Genomic DNA, 17,277 nt, shown 5'->3' with positions numbered 1-17,277 from the left:
ACAGGCACCATCTTTAGTGAAAATCTTTAGGGAACAATAACATTCATTGTTACAGGATCTGGGAACGAATGTTTATCAACTCCTGCCAACAGCTCATTTATTCAAAGAGCTGCTTAAAAACTACAACCACAATCTTTGTCAAACTGAAAGGAATCGAGTGGTTGTTTGCCGTTTATTGTTGTAGATTTTGTGTGTGTGTACTGGACAATTAGTAGATTATTGGTAATTCTCAACCAAGCCAAAATTTGTTTTTTGAGTCAAATTTAATTTTTGGGAATACTGTTGACTTAACTCACTTTGCAATATTTGGGTAAGAGAAAGAAGAATTGAATGTCTGGATTAAATGGAAGAAAAAGATGTGCTCGAGATATTGGCAAGAGTTAGGAAGAGAATTGGGCATAAAGAAAAGCTCAATATAAGACATCAAGAAAAATGCAGATTACTGTTTTTTGTCATTAATATAGGCATGAGATTTGCTGATGATTTTCCCACTGCTTCCCTTCAAAGGAATGTCTGTTTATTTTGAAGGATAGAGACACCCATTTGGCTAGATTGTTATGTCATGTTTGAAGTCAGTTATGAGGTGGCCCAGAGCCTTCTCATGATGTTCATAAATCAAAATAGGGACAAGGCTGTGACAAAGAAGGGGATTGATGTATGATGGGGGTTGGAATGGTAAGAGGTATGACTGAACTCCACAAGAGGCAAGGTTAAGCAAGTATAAAATAAAGAACGGGTTTTTTTTTCTCAGGCTCCATTTCTTGAGCATTTTTATCTTTCCCAATATTGTGATTTCCCTGCATTTCATCTAGACAATATTTAGATTGAAGGTAAAAATTCTGCTCTGGATGTCTCAAAAGCTTAGAAATGCAGATTGGCTATGGGGAGAGAATATGCTTCCTTCATTGTGGTGGTCCTCCCAGTTACGTCTTTAAGATCAGGAGAGATGACCTGGGGAAGTTTCAGGGACTTGGGGAATGGTTCACACCAGTGACTAACAGCATCGTCTTTGGAGTTGGAGACACAGGGGTTTGAATCCTGATTCTGGGACTCACTAGCTGTGTGATCCTGGGTGGGTTTAACCTGTCCAATCCTTTGCTCCTCTGTCAAAGGGAGATAACATAGCTACCTTTCTAACATAGCTCCCTTTCTTACATTTTTCGAGCCCTACTTATGTACCAGATATTCAGGGGCTTTAGATGCATTATTATCTTTCTTAATACCTATAGCAAGCATGACATAGATTCTATTACTGTCCCCATTAAACTTATGATCAAATTGACACTCAAGGGAGGTAATTTGCTTCAGGTCCTTCAGTTAACAAATGGCAAGTTTACCCAGTATGTAGACTCCCAAGTTCAAGCTCTTAAGCTCTACTCCTTGGTTAAGAATTAAAATAATGTATGAAATACATTAAAATAAATTAATGAACAAAATTAATAGATGCAGAGTGCTTGTCACATTGTAGGTACTCAATATATTGTAGCTATTTATTATTGCTATTAAAATATCATGACGGTTATTCAACATTGGATATCAGAGTGAGATTCTGTCTGGGAATCCTGCCAGTGGGTCTCTGAAATGTACTCTGTACCATGGGTATTGGTTCATGAATATGACTGTTAAAATCAAACACAACATATTCATCAATAGGAAAAACATGGTTGGTAAATGTCAGTACAAACTATGACTTGTGTCCATTCTGAAATCGGGGACAAGTTTGCCCTTGGGCAACTATGCTTGATGGCCAAGGACATTCTCATTATTTGTTTCCTCTACAGTATGGAAATGTGACTCTCTCTGAAGACACAGCGGTTGGGACCATCATTTTAACCATTCAAGCCACTGATGCTGATGAGCCATTTACTGGAAGTTCTAAAATCCTGTATCGGATTATACAAGGAGACAGTGAAGGAAGACTGGGGGTTGACACAGATCCCCAAACCAATAGAGGATATGTCACAATCAAAAAGGTAAATGGCCATTTAATGCATTTGTCTTTTTTGGTGTATTAATTTAAGATTGTGTGAAGACATCAGCAAAGGGGACACATTTGCAGTGACCTCTGAGGCATGGTGGTAGACTCTTGGCAGAGTTATTCCTCTTCTCCTTAGTCTACGTGACAGGTTCACAAGATGACTCATTTGTCAGTAGTACTCTGTCATCCAGTACACTTAAGGCCTTCCTTGGGGAGACAGAGAATACTTATAATTAAAAAGGCCCAGAGGTACAGCAATGGAGAATCTGCAAGAGTGGCTGACTGCAGAAGGATTGCAGTATAGTGGGCTGGAGGCTGTAAAGGAAGGTTCTGGAGGACAGTTTTGAGCCAGAATAAAGGAAAACTGCAAGTTAAGGTTAATAATAAAGACTAAATGCTTCAGTTCATTTTCTATGAAATTATTTCAAAGAGGGAAAAGCGCTAGAGCTGAATCAAGCCTGAGACTGCATCTCAGAATGCCAATGACATTGTTGTCATATGTCCCTCCTCTGACAAAGGCTGCACTGGGTTTCAGCAGAGAGGTTTGTGTTTGGATTAGTGGAAGTCCAGCATTCTGTGAAAGGCCGACATTGAAAAAGACGCCATTACGTTCTCTTCTTCTGTTTGGAGACAAAGAATCTCAGAAGGAAAGCAGAAGGCTGTGTCTGAGTGGGTGGCTAGGCAGCATGTTGGTGTGCCTCTTTTATATAGGACAAGGGCAGCTTTATCTCCCCCAGGACCAGTGCTCTCTAGTGATCTAAGGGAAGATAGAGACCTACCCATCTCAACAAGAATGATTCCCACATTATCAGCATTTTTTAGGATGGCTTATTGTGAACCAACCTAAGCTAATCTGGCTACTTTTGGTGAATGGACACTTCTAGGGAGAAGTTGATAATCTCAATTTTTTTTGTGGTAGGTGAGAGCTTTGGTAGCCTCCCATGCAGTCTTGACATGAGCTGGTTTATTACAGTAGAGCAGGCCTCTGACCAAACATCCTTATTCTGTATGTGGTTGTATTTCAAATGTTTAGAATATTGCCTAGCATATAGTGCAGTTCAATAAAAATTTTGCTTAACTGAAGGAGCACTTGAAATCTTTCCTGTATATAACTAACAGTCACATCACAATTATTCAACCTGTGGTTTGGGCCTCAGAAGTCCAAGCTTTCTGTCCTTTGGACACTGATAACAGTACTCAGGCAGTAGGAGTTGTCTGACCATGCAAAGGAAGGTGATCTTGAGAATAGATCTAGAACTAGAGCCCTGGAACACTGTTCAGTACAAGCTGCTGGGCCAGCCAAAGATGTATGCACCTGTTGGCAAAATTCAAGAGAGGCAGTCTTTGAAATTTTTTTGTTGCTGTTTTTAGTTTTTGGCAGTGCTAGGGATCGAACCCAGGACCTCATATGTTGAGCACTTGCTCTACCATTGGGCTACAGACCCAGTCCCAAGAGAGAGAGCGTCTCTGTAACCAAACTCAGAATTTATTTTGGATTATTTTTATTTTTGTACTAGGGATTGAACCTATGGGTGCTTACATCCTCAGTCCTTTTTACTTTTTTTTTTTTTTTTTTTTTTAAAAAACATAGGGCCTTAACAAGTTGCTTAGGACTTCACTGAATTGCTGAGGCTGGCCTTGAACTTGTGATCCTCCTGCCCCATGAGTTGCTAGGATTACAGGCATATGCTACCATGCTCAGCCAGACTAAGGATCTTTAATAGCAAAAGTATCACTAAGAAAATCTCTTGTAAGATCACTTTGCAAATTAACAAGACTTCCAGTGCTGATTGAGGTGGTGCTAGCTGGAGGACTGTAGTAGCTATCTCTGGGGTATGGACCTCAAATTAAGATGTTTCCAATGCTGAGTAAAAACCAACCCTCAGGTGTGGATTCTAGACCGGGAGACACCAAATGTCAGCCCACAGAATGCAGAAAAAGTGACTAATATGGGTGTTCCTACTGTTTTTGCCAAAGTGTTTTAAATTAAAGACTCCATAATGTGGTTTCTTAAGGAGGCCTTAGTCTTATTTCTGTGTTTCTATGAAGCCATCAAGGCACTACGCACACACATGCTAGACAAACATTGTGTCACTGAGATGTCCCCAGTTCTCAGAATTATGATTAAGAAACCTATCAGAGGCAGAATTCTATTATCTGAATTAAAGGTGGGAAGGTCACTATCTTCCCTTAATCCCTAGAGAGCTCTATCCTGGGGGAGATTTTTCTTCTCTGAATTACAAGGAAATTTCACTGAGGAACTCATGCCTGACAACTTCCATCATTTTCCTTCATGAAGGATCCTGTCCCCTGTACTTCTCACACTGCTCCTGATGGAAGGAGGCAGGAGTAAGCCCTGTTATATAGACAAGTTCACAGGCTTCCCCATAATGGCAGAGCTGGGAATTTGGCCTAGGCTTCTGAGTCCTCTCAGGAAGTGATTTCTGCAAGGCCTGGCATTGCCACTTGTGACCTTGACCAAATGATGTAACCTTGCAGTCCTCTAGTTTTCCATTCTATAAAAATGGGTAAAATGGTAGCACCGTCTCATAAGGATATTGTAGAATGAAGTGTGAAAATACATATAGAGCTTTTCACACAGCATCCTGCATGTAGCCAACTATATAAATGTCTGGCACTACCTTAATTCTGATTGAATAGAGCTGGGAACCTGTTGACAGGTGTGCTTTCCCTCTTGCCTAAGGGGACCAAACTTGCCTGATTTAAGAGTCGAATGGCATGCCAGGGACTGCTGCTTCAGCCTCTCCAGGGAAAGCCTGGAAACCAAGAGTTTTGACAATGCCCCAAGTGATTCTTCAGATTAAGCAAGTTGCAGAGATTCATGGCTCTGGGGCTAAGCAGGTGTTGATCAGGAAGGACATTTCTTTGAGCCCTGCCTGGGTCATCATACCTCTTCTGGGACCCCCTTCCTTGAAACTCAGGGTTTTGCTTTGAATTTTTAAATGCAAATTTTGTCCCTGCTCCATTGTGGCTGGTACTTTTGAATTCTTGATTCATGACTATTTTTTTAACCAGTTCCAGTGTCACCTAATGTGCCCGCTTTCTCATCTCCCGCCTTGGGTGAAAATGTTAAATATCCCCCATCTCGGCTCTTCTTCCTCAGCCCTTTTTTTCCATGTTGCATCTAAATCACTGGCTTGACCCCTCAGGCACATTGTGACAGGAGCAGGTGTTTTAGTTTACCTGATGGGTGCATCCCAAAAGGCTGTGATGGTCTCTTAACGTGACTTTGCCGCACACCCCCTGTCATGAAAGGCCATAGTGTGGCTTGATGAGACTTGGCCCTGATTTCGCTTTGCTGAATTATCATTTGCTAATTTAGTACCTTTCATTTCTAATTCTTTCCCTGGCAGATTTGGTTGGGCGTTATTCAAGTGTGGAAGTAAAGCAGATGGAATAGCCAGTGTCAGGCTGCTCCTTTGTCATTAGTCCCTCCCATTCCTTAAATGTATAAGGGGCACTGATACTGTCTCCTGACTCTTGTCCATTCCCTGGTTTGAACCCAGCCCTCATGCAATTGCTCCTAGAGCCATCTTTCTAAGATGGGAATCTGACCTTGACAATCAAAGGCCCAGCTCTTTGCCTTGATGTACACAGCCATCTCTGTCTCCTCTCAGTCTCACACATTCTATTCTGGTAACTGGCTGCTTCCCACTTGCAGAAATACTTTCTCATTTCTTTATCCCTTTGCCTCTTGGACTATAGAGATAGTATGGAAAAGCCAGTTGGGAGATTGAAGATCCATTGGGTGGTGAGGATGGACAGGCCTCCTCTGCCACCTGCCTGAGACTGGGCTTGACTGTACCCATAAGGAACAAAGAGTGTGTCCTTAGCCCACATGGTAGGGTGGTTGATGAATCTCAAGTCCCATCTATTTTTGTCCTTTAGTCTTGACTTTGGGACCTTCCTTCTGCATCTACCAGGGCTATATTTCAGTTGGATACCATTAGCATCATGCCCTGAGATGGGGAGATCATGAGCCTCTAAGTGAGGGTCCCACCGGATATGTGCAGTGATCAAGAGGTCATCAAGGGGCCATTCTTTGCAGATAGTAGGTGCTTATTTCTAGGAACAACCCCTTTCACACCCTGGCTGGCTTATAGAATTTTATATCATTTAAAAAAATGTCAGTGCTTTTTCTATCTCAAATGACTATGAGTTACATAATTCTTCCTCTTTCACAAGACAGTCTTCTCATTGCCCTAAACTAAGGCATAGTTGTGCATGGGGAGAAGGGCTTCTAGAAGGAAGGAGTGGCCTCCAGAGTCTCCTTTCCACTGGAGCCCTCAAGCCCCAAACCTTTCTTCTCACTGCATATCCTGACCAACATACTACAGCTACTGCATGTCAGGGATGAGGTGGGAGGTGAGGAGGAACATAATTCTTCCTCTTAGAAAACTGTTTAGTGTTTTTGGATCCTCACTAACCATTAGAATCCTGGTTTAGGTACAGTTAGAGGGTAATAATCAGGGAAGACATGAGGAGGACACCATTGAGCCAAACCCTGGTGGAGGGGAAGAATAGCTTCAGTTGTTTGGAAGGGCAGCTGGCCAGTGCCATCCCACTTCAGTTTTTCTCTTCATGAAAAGATATTGCACGTGTTAAACCTTAATTTTAATTTTAGTTTTTAAGGTCAGTTCATCAAGAAATCTTGGAAAAGTGAATAGTGTAGTGCAGTTTCCATTACCCAAGATAGATCTGTTGGTCATTGGTTCCTTCATACTTTGGGGTCCCTTTGAGAATCATAAAGTTCCTCCTCACCAAAAAAGACATATACATTACAGAAAAATATTTAGATTTTAGTTCCAAGAGGGTTCAGCCACCACTGTAGCCTAGTTAAGAAGGCCTCAGCTGGGGTTGTCTATACTTGGCAGGAGAATTCCCCTATAGGTTCTTGGAGACCCTGCTTTGAGAGAGACCATACAGGTCCCATAGAACTATATGCTTATATGATAATTTTCTTTTTTCTCTTCTGTGCTAACTGCCACATGTTGTTAAGCCTGTGCCTGGAAACTTCCAGAGCTGGGAACTTACCATTTGCAGCTCTTTCTATTATTGGTAATCCTACCTGCTAAATTCTTCTTCATCCTAAACTGAAACTGGTTTCTTGATTTCCGTTCCTGGTCGCATCCGGTACGGCCTGGAAAGACAGCAAATCATCTATTTATTTATTTTACCTGCTCTCTTTTCCCATCCTCCCTGAGTTTAAAGTCTTTTATTTGGGAACTTGGGTCCTGAGGTCACCTGGAAAGATTTCTCCATACAAAGTAGGAATCTCTGTAGCATTTTACAAACCATCCTCTGAGAACTGTCTTGAGAAAATGAATAAGTTTCTGGTGAATGAATGGAGTCTCCCAGGGCCGAGTGCCTTTGAGGAAAGTCACAATGCACGTTAGCATATTGGAAACTCTGCAGGTAAGACTTTTTCATGGTTCTACTATTCTGAGAGGCAGAACAACTGATGCTGGATTGAAGAACTACTACTCTGTATGAGATTTTTAAAGGTTTAGAGGGAATGATCCTTGTAAGGTATGGAATATAACCCCTCTTTTTTCTCTCTCTCCAGCCTCTTGATTTTGAAACGGCAGCCTTCTCCAACATTGTGTTCAAAGCAGAAAACCCTGAGCCTCTTGTATCTGGTGTGACGTACAACGCGAGCTCTTTTGCCTCGTTCAAGCTTATTTTAACAGATGTGAATGAAGCACCCGTATTTTCCCAGGATGTATTCCAAGCAAAAGTCAGAGAGGATGTTGCCATTAACACTAAAGTGGGCAACGTGACTGCCAGGGATCCTGAGGGTCTGAACATCAGGTACAAAATAGGGCTGGGTAGGCCTTGTGGCCTGGGGCAACCACAGCCAAAGGGGATGAGGAGGGAGGGGAAGTTGCACTGGCTCCAGGGCTGTCTCCTGACCCAGCAGCCAGAGGCAGATCTGTGGCCTTGACCAGGCAACAACAGGTTTGGCTCCAGCCAAGGGCTGGTGAGTGGAAGGCGTGAACTTCACCTCCTACACACTGGGTGAGCCAGAGCCAGGCCCCGTGTCTAAGCCAGTCACAGAGGCTGGGAAGAGGTTCCAGCCTGAAATAGAAGGAAGCAAAAGCCCAACTAAACAGATAAGGCCACTGTAGGTAGTTAAGAGAATCTTCTGGTTGCAGGACGCTTACATTCTTAGGCTTTCTAGAGACCTTGTCTAGGCAGCAAAACGCATTCCATACCCCACCCATGGAGGAGCCAATGCTCAAGGTGAGGTAGCTAAACAAAATGTGTTAAAAATTTCCATCTTAGCAGTGCTCAGTCATTTTTTTAAAAGTGGAATAGGACTCATATGGATTTGCCTTAAAAATGTGCAGTGATCATTTGCTCAAGATATGTACATATATATATATAACTAAATGGTATAGTCTTTAATATCGTACAGTTAAGCATATGGAGAGGTCTTGAACGTGGATCTTTTGCTTCTACTGTATGACATTTTCTGTAGCTAGAGCATAACAAATATTGGTTTTGCCACTAGTGTGACTTAACTGATATGCATGTGGTTATAAATGACAATTTCCCATGTTTCTCTAAATTTCTGAGGGTAATCATTCATTCCGTTGAGCTGTCCTTTAGGTATTTAGAATGAATTTTAAGATCTTTTTGGATTATCAGTCATGGCCTACATTAGTCCATTTTTTATTACCATAACCAAATACCTGAGGCAGGCTAACTTTATAGTTTGGAAGGTTCAAGGGCATGGCACCAGCATTGGCTAGGCTTTGCTGAGAGCCTCATGGCTGATATCACAGCAGGAGCCTGTGCGAGGGGAAGACATTATATTGCCTGGTAGGAAGCTGGACAGACGGGGTTACACAATCCCTTCTGAGGGCACTAGCCAGTTGACCCAAGGATCTCTCACTCTGCCCCACTGACCAAAGACCCTACCTCCCAATACATGAACCCTTGGGGGACAAACTCAAACCAAAGCTAGGAGAAAAGTTAGCATCTGCTGTTTTACACTCTACTTCTCCAGTTTTGTAAAGAGAGAAAGAAACAGGTTCTACTAGATATAAAGCACAGTATCTATGCTATACTATCAGTCACAGATTATGCTGGGGAGAAAAATTTAGACAATACATCATGGCTGTATAATTTATAACAAATGCTTCTACCTCCTTCCTGAAAATGCTATAAAAATCGTTGGTCCAAAACGAGTGAACAAAAATTTTAGTTTTTAAGGGGGAGAAAACTAAAACAACTAAGAACATTTCTCTGATGGATCAGGGAAAGCATCTACATACCAGGAAGTTGCAGTTGGGTAGTTGAGGTCAGTGAGGGAGACTGGGCAAGACGTGGTCCTGAAGGACAAATGAAAAGAGTATCTTAGGAATGATCAGTCCGTTCAGATGCAGGTAATAAGTAAAGAATTAGGGATGCCTCAAGTTTTGGCTTGGATAATTTAATTCTCCAGCTCCATACATTTTAGAATCCATCAGAAAATGTAATAGATTCTTTTGTTGAAATATACCCAGAATCCTAATGATTCTCACTCCCTCCGACATGTACTAAGCCACTGACCTCTCAGCTCTGAAGCCACCCTTGCTCCTACCATCCCCTGTACTGTTCTGCAGTCACAGTGAGCTTTTAAAGAAAGCAAGCCATTCCAAGTTTTCTGGAGAGTCTCCATACTGATTTCCATAGTGGTTGTACCAATTTGCAGTTCCACCAGCAGTGTATGAGTGTACTTTGTTCCCCGCATCCTCACCAGCATTTATTGTTGGTTTATATGCAAAGGACTTAAAATTGGCATACTACAGTGACACACCCTCATCAATATTTATAGCAGCTCAATTCACAATAGCTAAAAGACAGAACAAACCTAGGTGCCCTTCCACAGATGAATGGATAAAGAAAATGTGGCATAAATACACAATGGAATATTATCTAGCCTTAAACAAAAATGAAATTATGGCATTTGCTAGTAAATGGATGGAGCTGGAGAATATCATGCTAAGTGAAATAAGCCAATCCCCCCCAAAAACAAAGGCTGAATGTTATCTCTGATATGGGGATGCTACTTCACAGTAAGGGGGAGAATAGGGAAGAATAGAAGTACTTTTGATTAGAGAAAGGGGAATGAAGGGGGTATGGGAATAGGAAAGATAGTAGAATGAATAGGAAGTTACTCTCCTATTTGCCTATATGATTACACGACTAATGTAATGCTACATCATGTACAACCAGAAGAATGAGAAATTATAATCCATAATATATGTATACATTAGAATAAATTTTGACATTTTATATATATAATATCATGCATACCTAATAATTTTTTTTAAAAAGCAAGCCAAATCACCCAACTCCTCTTTCCAAGCCCTCAGAAAAGTTCTCACTTCTTTCACAGTGAAATCCAAATACAGAGGATTTCTTGTTCAGCACCCATGTAACTGTGGTTGGCATATACAGTATACTTAAAAGGGAAAAATTTAAGCAGAATTTTGATCATTTTTTTATTCCTGGACAAGTTGGCTGTTTTCAGCATTTTTCATCATAGAAAATATTTTGAATATATGTGAGCATTTAATTTTTTTAACTTCTATCACAGGTTTAGGTAAATGTTCCAGGAGAGAGAGCGTATTTGGTCTAAATATATGCACATCTCTATGGATTTGATGTGTTGTACTCATTGGTCTTCCTGTGATTCGGGGCTTATCTCGCACATTCGTCTTTCATACCTCTCCCAATGGGTTCCATTTCCACTTACCACCATAGGATGGTCGCCCTCCCCTCCCTCTGGGACAACCTTCAAATCTGTGGCCTCATGTCTTTCCATCCCCTGCTTCAGTGTGTATTCCAGCACTGCTGTTGCGTCTCACACAGCAAGCTATCCTTGGCCTCTCTGCTCTAGCTTGTGCAACCTGTCCTGCTTGAAGCACCCTTCTTGCCTGTCTTAACATCACCTTCAGAGAAGACTTCTCAGATTGCCATAAATTTTCCTGAGATGCCAGTGGACCCCTTCCATTGTATTTACCACACTTTTTGGTAATTACCTGTTTCTATGTCAGCCTCCTCCACTGGCATAAACCCTCTGTTGGTGTGCTGCCTGATGGTAAGTTCTCAACTGATGTTTCTTGAATGAGAGATTCATGGTGTCACCAGCAGTCTATGATTATCTACCCATTTTACCCAATGTCTCCATCACTGGGTGCTCTGGTTTCCTTAGAGGGGGCAATTTGCTGAGAGATTTTAAAATCTGCTTCCAGGTTGCTTTAACTTGTGTTCTTTGATTACCAGGAATGTATAAAATGTTCTTACCACACTTGCAACTAGACCTTTCCAAAAAAGCAAACGCCACTTTGCAAGGATGAGCAAATCCTTTGAAAGATGTGATATTGCAATTGAAAAGATGAGATAGTCTTTTAATGGTGTAAATATACTAGTAGTAATGTAGACATAGTGTGGCAGTGTGCAAACTTTCTTTTGACGCATAGTCATGCGGCTTTCTGCTCTGTTCATTTTATGAAGATATTCACTGAGCGGCGACACAAGAGGTTGGCTTAAAATTGACCCCGTCACTGGTGAGATCTTTAGTGTGGCTCCGCTGGACAGGGAAGCAGAAAGTGTGTATCAGGTACAAGTCGTGGCCACTGAAGTAGGTAAGCAAAATAAATCGGGTGGGGGGGGGGCGGGATGCATCAATAGAAATGAGCAATAAAACTGAAAAGAGTGAGAAACTCACCATACTGGAACAACTAGAAGGGGACAAAGTGTAGGAACACTCCCCTCTCTCTGGTTTTGTTAAAGGCAGAAACAAGCTGTGTCCCTGAAGGCTGGCCGGGCTTCAGGGATGTTGCTCTCTCTTTGGGGGCTCCAAAGTAGGAGTTGTAGATGTCTCCTGGGAGCCAAGTCAGACCAGTGGTCCTCTGACTTGTCCTTGAGGCTTACATTGTAGCTCCTCAGGTTTTACCCTTCGTGAAATTCTGCTTCTAATGTTTTATGGAATTCTTTCTGCTTTGATATGCATCAGAATTACCAGGCAAGCTTGGCAATAGAGAGCCAGAAGTCCACCTTTGGAGATTCTGCTTCAGTAGGTTGGGGGAGGCCAGGGTATCTGTTGTGATGAAACAGGGTGAACTTTTGAAAGAAGACTATTGCACAGATATGCTCAGGATGCTTGAGCCATCTCTACATGATCTTTGCATCCATTTAATTCAATTGTGGTTGATAGGTGTTGCCCACTGGTTCTGAATGTTGAATTCTAGGGGATTTTTCAAGAGTAAGATGAAAGTAAACAGAAATAGTATATTTGTGAGTGATAAGGCTGGTGACTAAAACTGGAGTTTCTGTGCATTTAAATGAATTTTTCCAATGTACAGTAGGAATTATGCAGATCAGATGCTGTAATTAGCTAGTAGAGATATCAATGTTGCTTACCAAAAAAAGAGAATTGAACAAATTACTACTAAATATAGCTTTAGACCGTAAATACATTTTTAAAAATGTGAAGCTTGAGTTTGGAGGCTGGAATGGGGAACAGAGAAGGGAATCATAGAAATGGACCACATAGGTGAAAAGATTAAGAAGAAAATCACAGCAATCAAGTTAAACTGAAGCAGGCAGAGATGCAGAACTGAGTGCCAACTTTGGAACGAACGTGTGAGTGGACGGGCCCTGTCCCTCGCCTCAGGTTGAGTGCATTCCACTATCACATTGTATACATTTAACTCTTGATTTAAAAGCTCCCCGTTAATCAGCAGGAAGTTTCTGGCGGAGCTCCTATGCCTCATGCTCCCCTACGTCATGCCCTGGGGATCAACACTTCACTTCTATGTGTTCGAAGGGCTTCTCACATTTTATAAGTCTCAGGATTCAAGACCACAGTCCAAAACCCCGTTCCATTTTCAGTTGTTGGCACTGAAACAAAGTAAACAGACAAAATGACTTCAAGAACACCAGGGAATTTTTCTCTGGTGCAGAGCAGCCAGGGTGTAGAAGACAGTTGAGAAGCTAGAAAACAGGCTTTCCTGGAATCAGAGAAGGGGCAAGAAAACAGGGCTTACTGGAACTGAAGCAGAGGGAAACTCTGGAATCTTGTTTGATGGCAGGGAAAAGATGATCCATGTTTACATTGCACCCATTGTCCCTTTCCACGCACTTAGCATAACAACTTACTCCTCATGTAACACAGCGGACCACGTTTCATGGCCAAGGAGACCAATGCACTGAGAAATTAAAAAACTTAACCAAGATCACACAGCTACCAACTGGCCATGCAGCAAAGGACATGTTTTTCATCTCTATAGCATGATAAATATTTGTGCAGACTTTTCTATGTTCTAGAACATTCACGCACATGTGAGATTCTCACAAAGCTACATGTTTCTCAGCGGAAGAACTGAGGCTTAGAAAACTGGACTTTTATGCCTAAGTAGTGGTAAGGAGTCATGAAGGCTGTGGGCATTAGACTCCTGGATCGGAAGCCTTTCTACCACTCACTAGCTGTGTGAGCTTGGGTAGGCCACACAACTTCTGAACCTCAGTCTTCTCACCTGTAAATATATAGTTTGTTTTTTTTTTAAAAAATATTTTGAAATGTGACATTCAGCACAGAACTTTTAGAATCAAAAGCTTGGTTTTATTACTAAAAGTTTCTTTCTACACCTCATTAGACATTAAAAAATGCCTTTTAAAAAAAGAAATATTCTTTGTTACTGAGAAGAAAATGAGCATGCTGATACCATATTCCAATAATTAAATTTCTTAGGTGGGTCATCTTTGAAGTCCACATCGAATTTCCACCTGACTCTCATGGACGTGAATGACAACCCCCCACGGCTCGTCAAGGACTACACGGGCCTGTTTATCTGCCATCCTCTCACTGCACCTGGAAGTGTCATTTTTGAGGCCACTGATGATGACCAGCAGTCATTTCGGGGTCCCCAGTTTACATTTGCCCTTGGCAGTGAAAACTTAAAAAATGATTGGGAAGTTTCCAAAATCAACGGTGAGTTGTCAAAACTCTATTGAGGAAAACATTGATAGATGATGAAATGAAGTTTTTGCCTCAACACAGATCTGCTTCCATGTTCCAGAAAGAAACATTTATGCACAAGTATTTTGTAGGGATATGTCCTTTCATTTTTTTTCTTGGTTAAATAGCAAGGAATGGAATGGCTAAGTCAGTTGAGAAATTGTCAAACTGTGTCCCAAATTAACATTTTGTATTCCCATTGATGTATGAGCGTGATCCAGAGTTCTCCCTAACACTTGCTATGCTCAGTTTAATTTTAGCCATTCTAATGAGTGTAGAGTAGCATCTTAAAAGATTTTAATTTATATTTCCGTTATGTCTAATGAGTAAAGCATCTTTTTGTGAGCTGATTTAACTGTGGTGGTGAAGTTTGTGGTCAGATATTGTTTCCATTTTTTTTAAAAATTGGCTTCTATTGTTGAATTGTAGGCATTTAAAAATACATGTAATAGATGCATGTGCTTTGTCCGATATTTAAAATTGTGAGTCGCTCTCCACTTCCAGAAGTTACTATTTGAAAAAAAAAAAAAATATATATATATATAAAACTTATTGGTGCCTTATAATTATACACAGTAGTGGGATTCATTTTCATACATGCATACAGTATAATGTAATTTGTATATAATATAATTTCATTTTCCAGCATAGATCTTTTATAAATATTTTCTCCCAGGAAATGGCATTTTCTTCTTACAGCAGTGTTTTAAGATTTTAAAGCTTTTTAAATGATTTATTGATTTACTTGGTATAATTTTTCTAATGTTGAAAAAATTTTGCCAATTCCAAGGTCACTAAAATTTTTCACTGTCTTCTTCCTTTGAATTTTATAGTTAGCTTTCATGCATCTCTATAATTCATCTGTTTTTATATAGAATGTGGTAAAGATCAAGGCATATTTTTATTAGAGCTAACACCATTTAAAAACTGTACTTTTCCCACACTGGACTATGTTGGCAACTTTGGCAAAAATTGAGTGGGCGTATATATATGGATCTGTTTCAGAACTTTCCTTTGTTTCATTGATCTGTGTCTATCTTGATTACCATGGCTCTATAAGACTTGAGATTAGGTAGAATAATTTTCCCACTATCCTTTTTCAAAATTGTGTAATCTCTTCTAACTGGTTTGCATTTCTATGTAGATGTCAGGATGTAGTGTGTCCATTTCTACTGAGAGAAGCCTGCAGAGATTGTGATTGGACTGTACTGAATCTATGGGACTTTGGCGAGTCTTCTAGTTTGGGAACAAGGCATATGTTGCCATGTTATTTAGTTCTCCATTAATTTCTCTTAGCAAGTTTTAGATTTCAGTGTATAGTTCTTGAAAAATTTCCCCTATTTCATATTTTTGATGCTCTTTTAAGTAGTATTTTAATATTCATATTTCTAAAATACAGGAATAAAATTGATTTTTGGATTTTGATTTTATATCCTATAACTTTGCTGATTTATTTTTCAGGTTCCATAGATCTTTCTACCTAGAAAGTTTTGTTGTCTGGAACGGACACTTTTCTTCCTGTCCACATTTTTTTTTTTTAAACTGTGATTAAACCCAGGGGTTCTTAACCACTGATTCATATTGGTATTAGTTTTTCTTTAAAACTTGAGAGGACTTAACTAGTGAAGAAGACATTTTAATGACAAATTCAATTTCTTTTTGGTTGAGCTTTTTTTTACATCTTTCAAATAATGTATTATGTTTGACTTGTCTAATGGGTTGGTATACAGTTATTCATATTTTATTATCTTACTATCTGCAGATTTGTAGTGATGTCATTCATTCTGACATTAGAAGTTTTTTCCTGATAAATCTAGCTAGAAATTTAATTTTATTGTCATTTTCAAAGAACCAGCTTTTTTGTTTTTTTTTGTTTTTTTTTTGAACCATTTTATTTTTCTTTCAGTATAACCTCTCTGTGGATCATGCATTTGGTAAATAAATGTATTGCTACCACATACATTAAGGTAGAAAATACCCATAAAATTATGAAATCTAGAGCATTTGATGAACTCTTAATGACAACTGCAACTTCTGTAAGGCTTACTTAGTGCTTCAAACACTTGAAGAACCAGCTTTTGATTTCATCAGTTTTGTATTTGATTGTTTAGGTCTTATTTCTTATATTGTGTTTAATTTTATTCTTAATTTTGTTCTTATTGTATTAATGTAGAAGCTGCAGCAATTAGAAAATTTTTATCAGGCATTTTGTGCTATAAATTTATTTTAGCTGCATTCTGCAAAGTTTTATATACTCTGTATTGATTTTCATTAGTTCAAGAGTTTTTCTTTAGACTTCTTCTGTGACCTGTGTTTAGTTTCCAAATATTTAGAGAATATTTTATACATCTTTCTGGTTCTCATTTAATTCTATCATGACTGGAGAACATATGGTTGAGCTACTTTAAAAATTTGAGACCGTTTTCCTTTAAAGCAACTTGATTACCTGCCATGGTGTAATTTTATTTATTTTTCTTGTTCCTGAGGTTTACCGATTTTCTGGAATAAGGGCTTAGAGTTTTCATCAGAATTGGAAATATATTACTCATTATTTAATATTTTTAATATTTTTTTGCCTTCTTCCTCTTCAGAAATGCAATCAATACATGTATTTAAGCCACTTGAAGTCCATCAGAGCTCACTGATACCCTGTTAAAAATGGAGACAAACCAAAAAGTTAATAGCTTATGCAACTTTAAATTCATTGATTTTTTTTCCCAATTTGATGTTAATTTCATCTTTTTTTCAGAAAATCTCAAACTGTTTAGTTTTTAATCTCTAATTTGGGTCTTCATGTCTATATATAACATTCTCAACCTTTCTTCTAGCTTCCTAAAGAGAATATGACCACAGTAACTTGTCTTGTCCACCGTTCTCATGATGTGCCATTTCTGGGTCGGTTTTGACATCTTGCTTTCTCATTTTTCTGTTCTTGGATGTCTCATTTTTTTTATTAAGTTATTTGGATGCTGAATGTTTTTATATTCCCATAAATATCTTAAGCTTCAGTTACTTGGAAAGTGTTTTAAAACAACATGAAAGCATCAGTTTTAAACAATTTTGTTTGGTTAGGCAGGACAAGGGCAATGATCTATTTTAGAGCTAATTTTTCCAAATGTCTGAAGCAAAACCCTTCTGTGAACTCTATCTGATGCCCCTTGAATTATGAGGTTTTTGGTTCTTGGGAGTTGACAAACATTGTTCTAATTGTTCTATTAGGGGGTTCTTTCCCCAGTCTTATGGAGCTACCTTATGTATACAGTCT

General features: G+C 39.6%; 1 protein-coding gene across 2 annotated transcripts in view; it reads left to right on the top strand.

Annotated features, from left to right (window-relative positions):
* Cdh17 (cadherin 17) overlaps window positions 1-17,277 on the top strand; it is a 65,478-nt gene that overhangs the window by 43,508 nt on the left and 4,693 nt on the right. For both annotated transcript variants that reach the window (XM_058585618.1, XM_046464765.2), the window contains 4 exons: window positions 1,782-1,973; window positions 7,566-7,810; window positions 11,507-11,637; window positions 13,746-13,985. In XM_058585618.1, the coding sequence (XP_058441601.1) occupies window positions 1,782-1,973; window positions 7,566-7,810; window positions 11,507-11,637; window positions 13,746-13,985 (808 nt within the window). The remainder of the gene's footprint in view (window positions 1-1,781; window positions 1,974-7,565; window positions 7,811-11,506; window positions 11,638-13,745; window positions 13,986-17,277) is intronic.

The sequence above is a fragment of the Marmota monax genome, unplaced genomic scaffold (genome assembly GCF_021218885.2).
Source record: "Marmota monax isolate L192 unplaced genomic scaffold, Marmota_monax_Labrador192_F-V1.1 WCK01_AAM20220418_F8-fsc00003, whole genome shotgun sequence".
Taxonomy (NCBI): domain Eukaryota; kingdom Metazoa; phylum Chordata; class Mammalia; order Rodentia; family Sciuridae; genus Marmota; species Marmota monax.
Note: the sequence above shows the minus strand (reverse complement) of the source record. Positions and strands in the feature narration are given on the sequence as shown.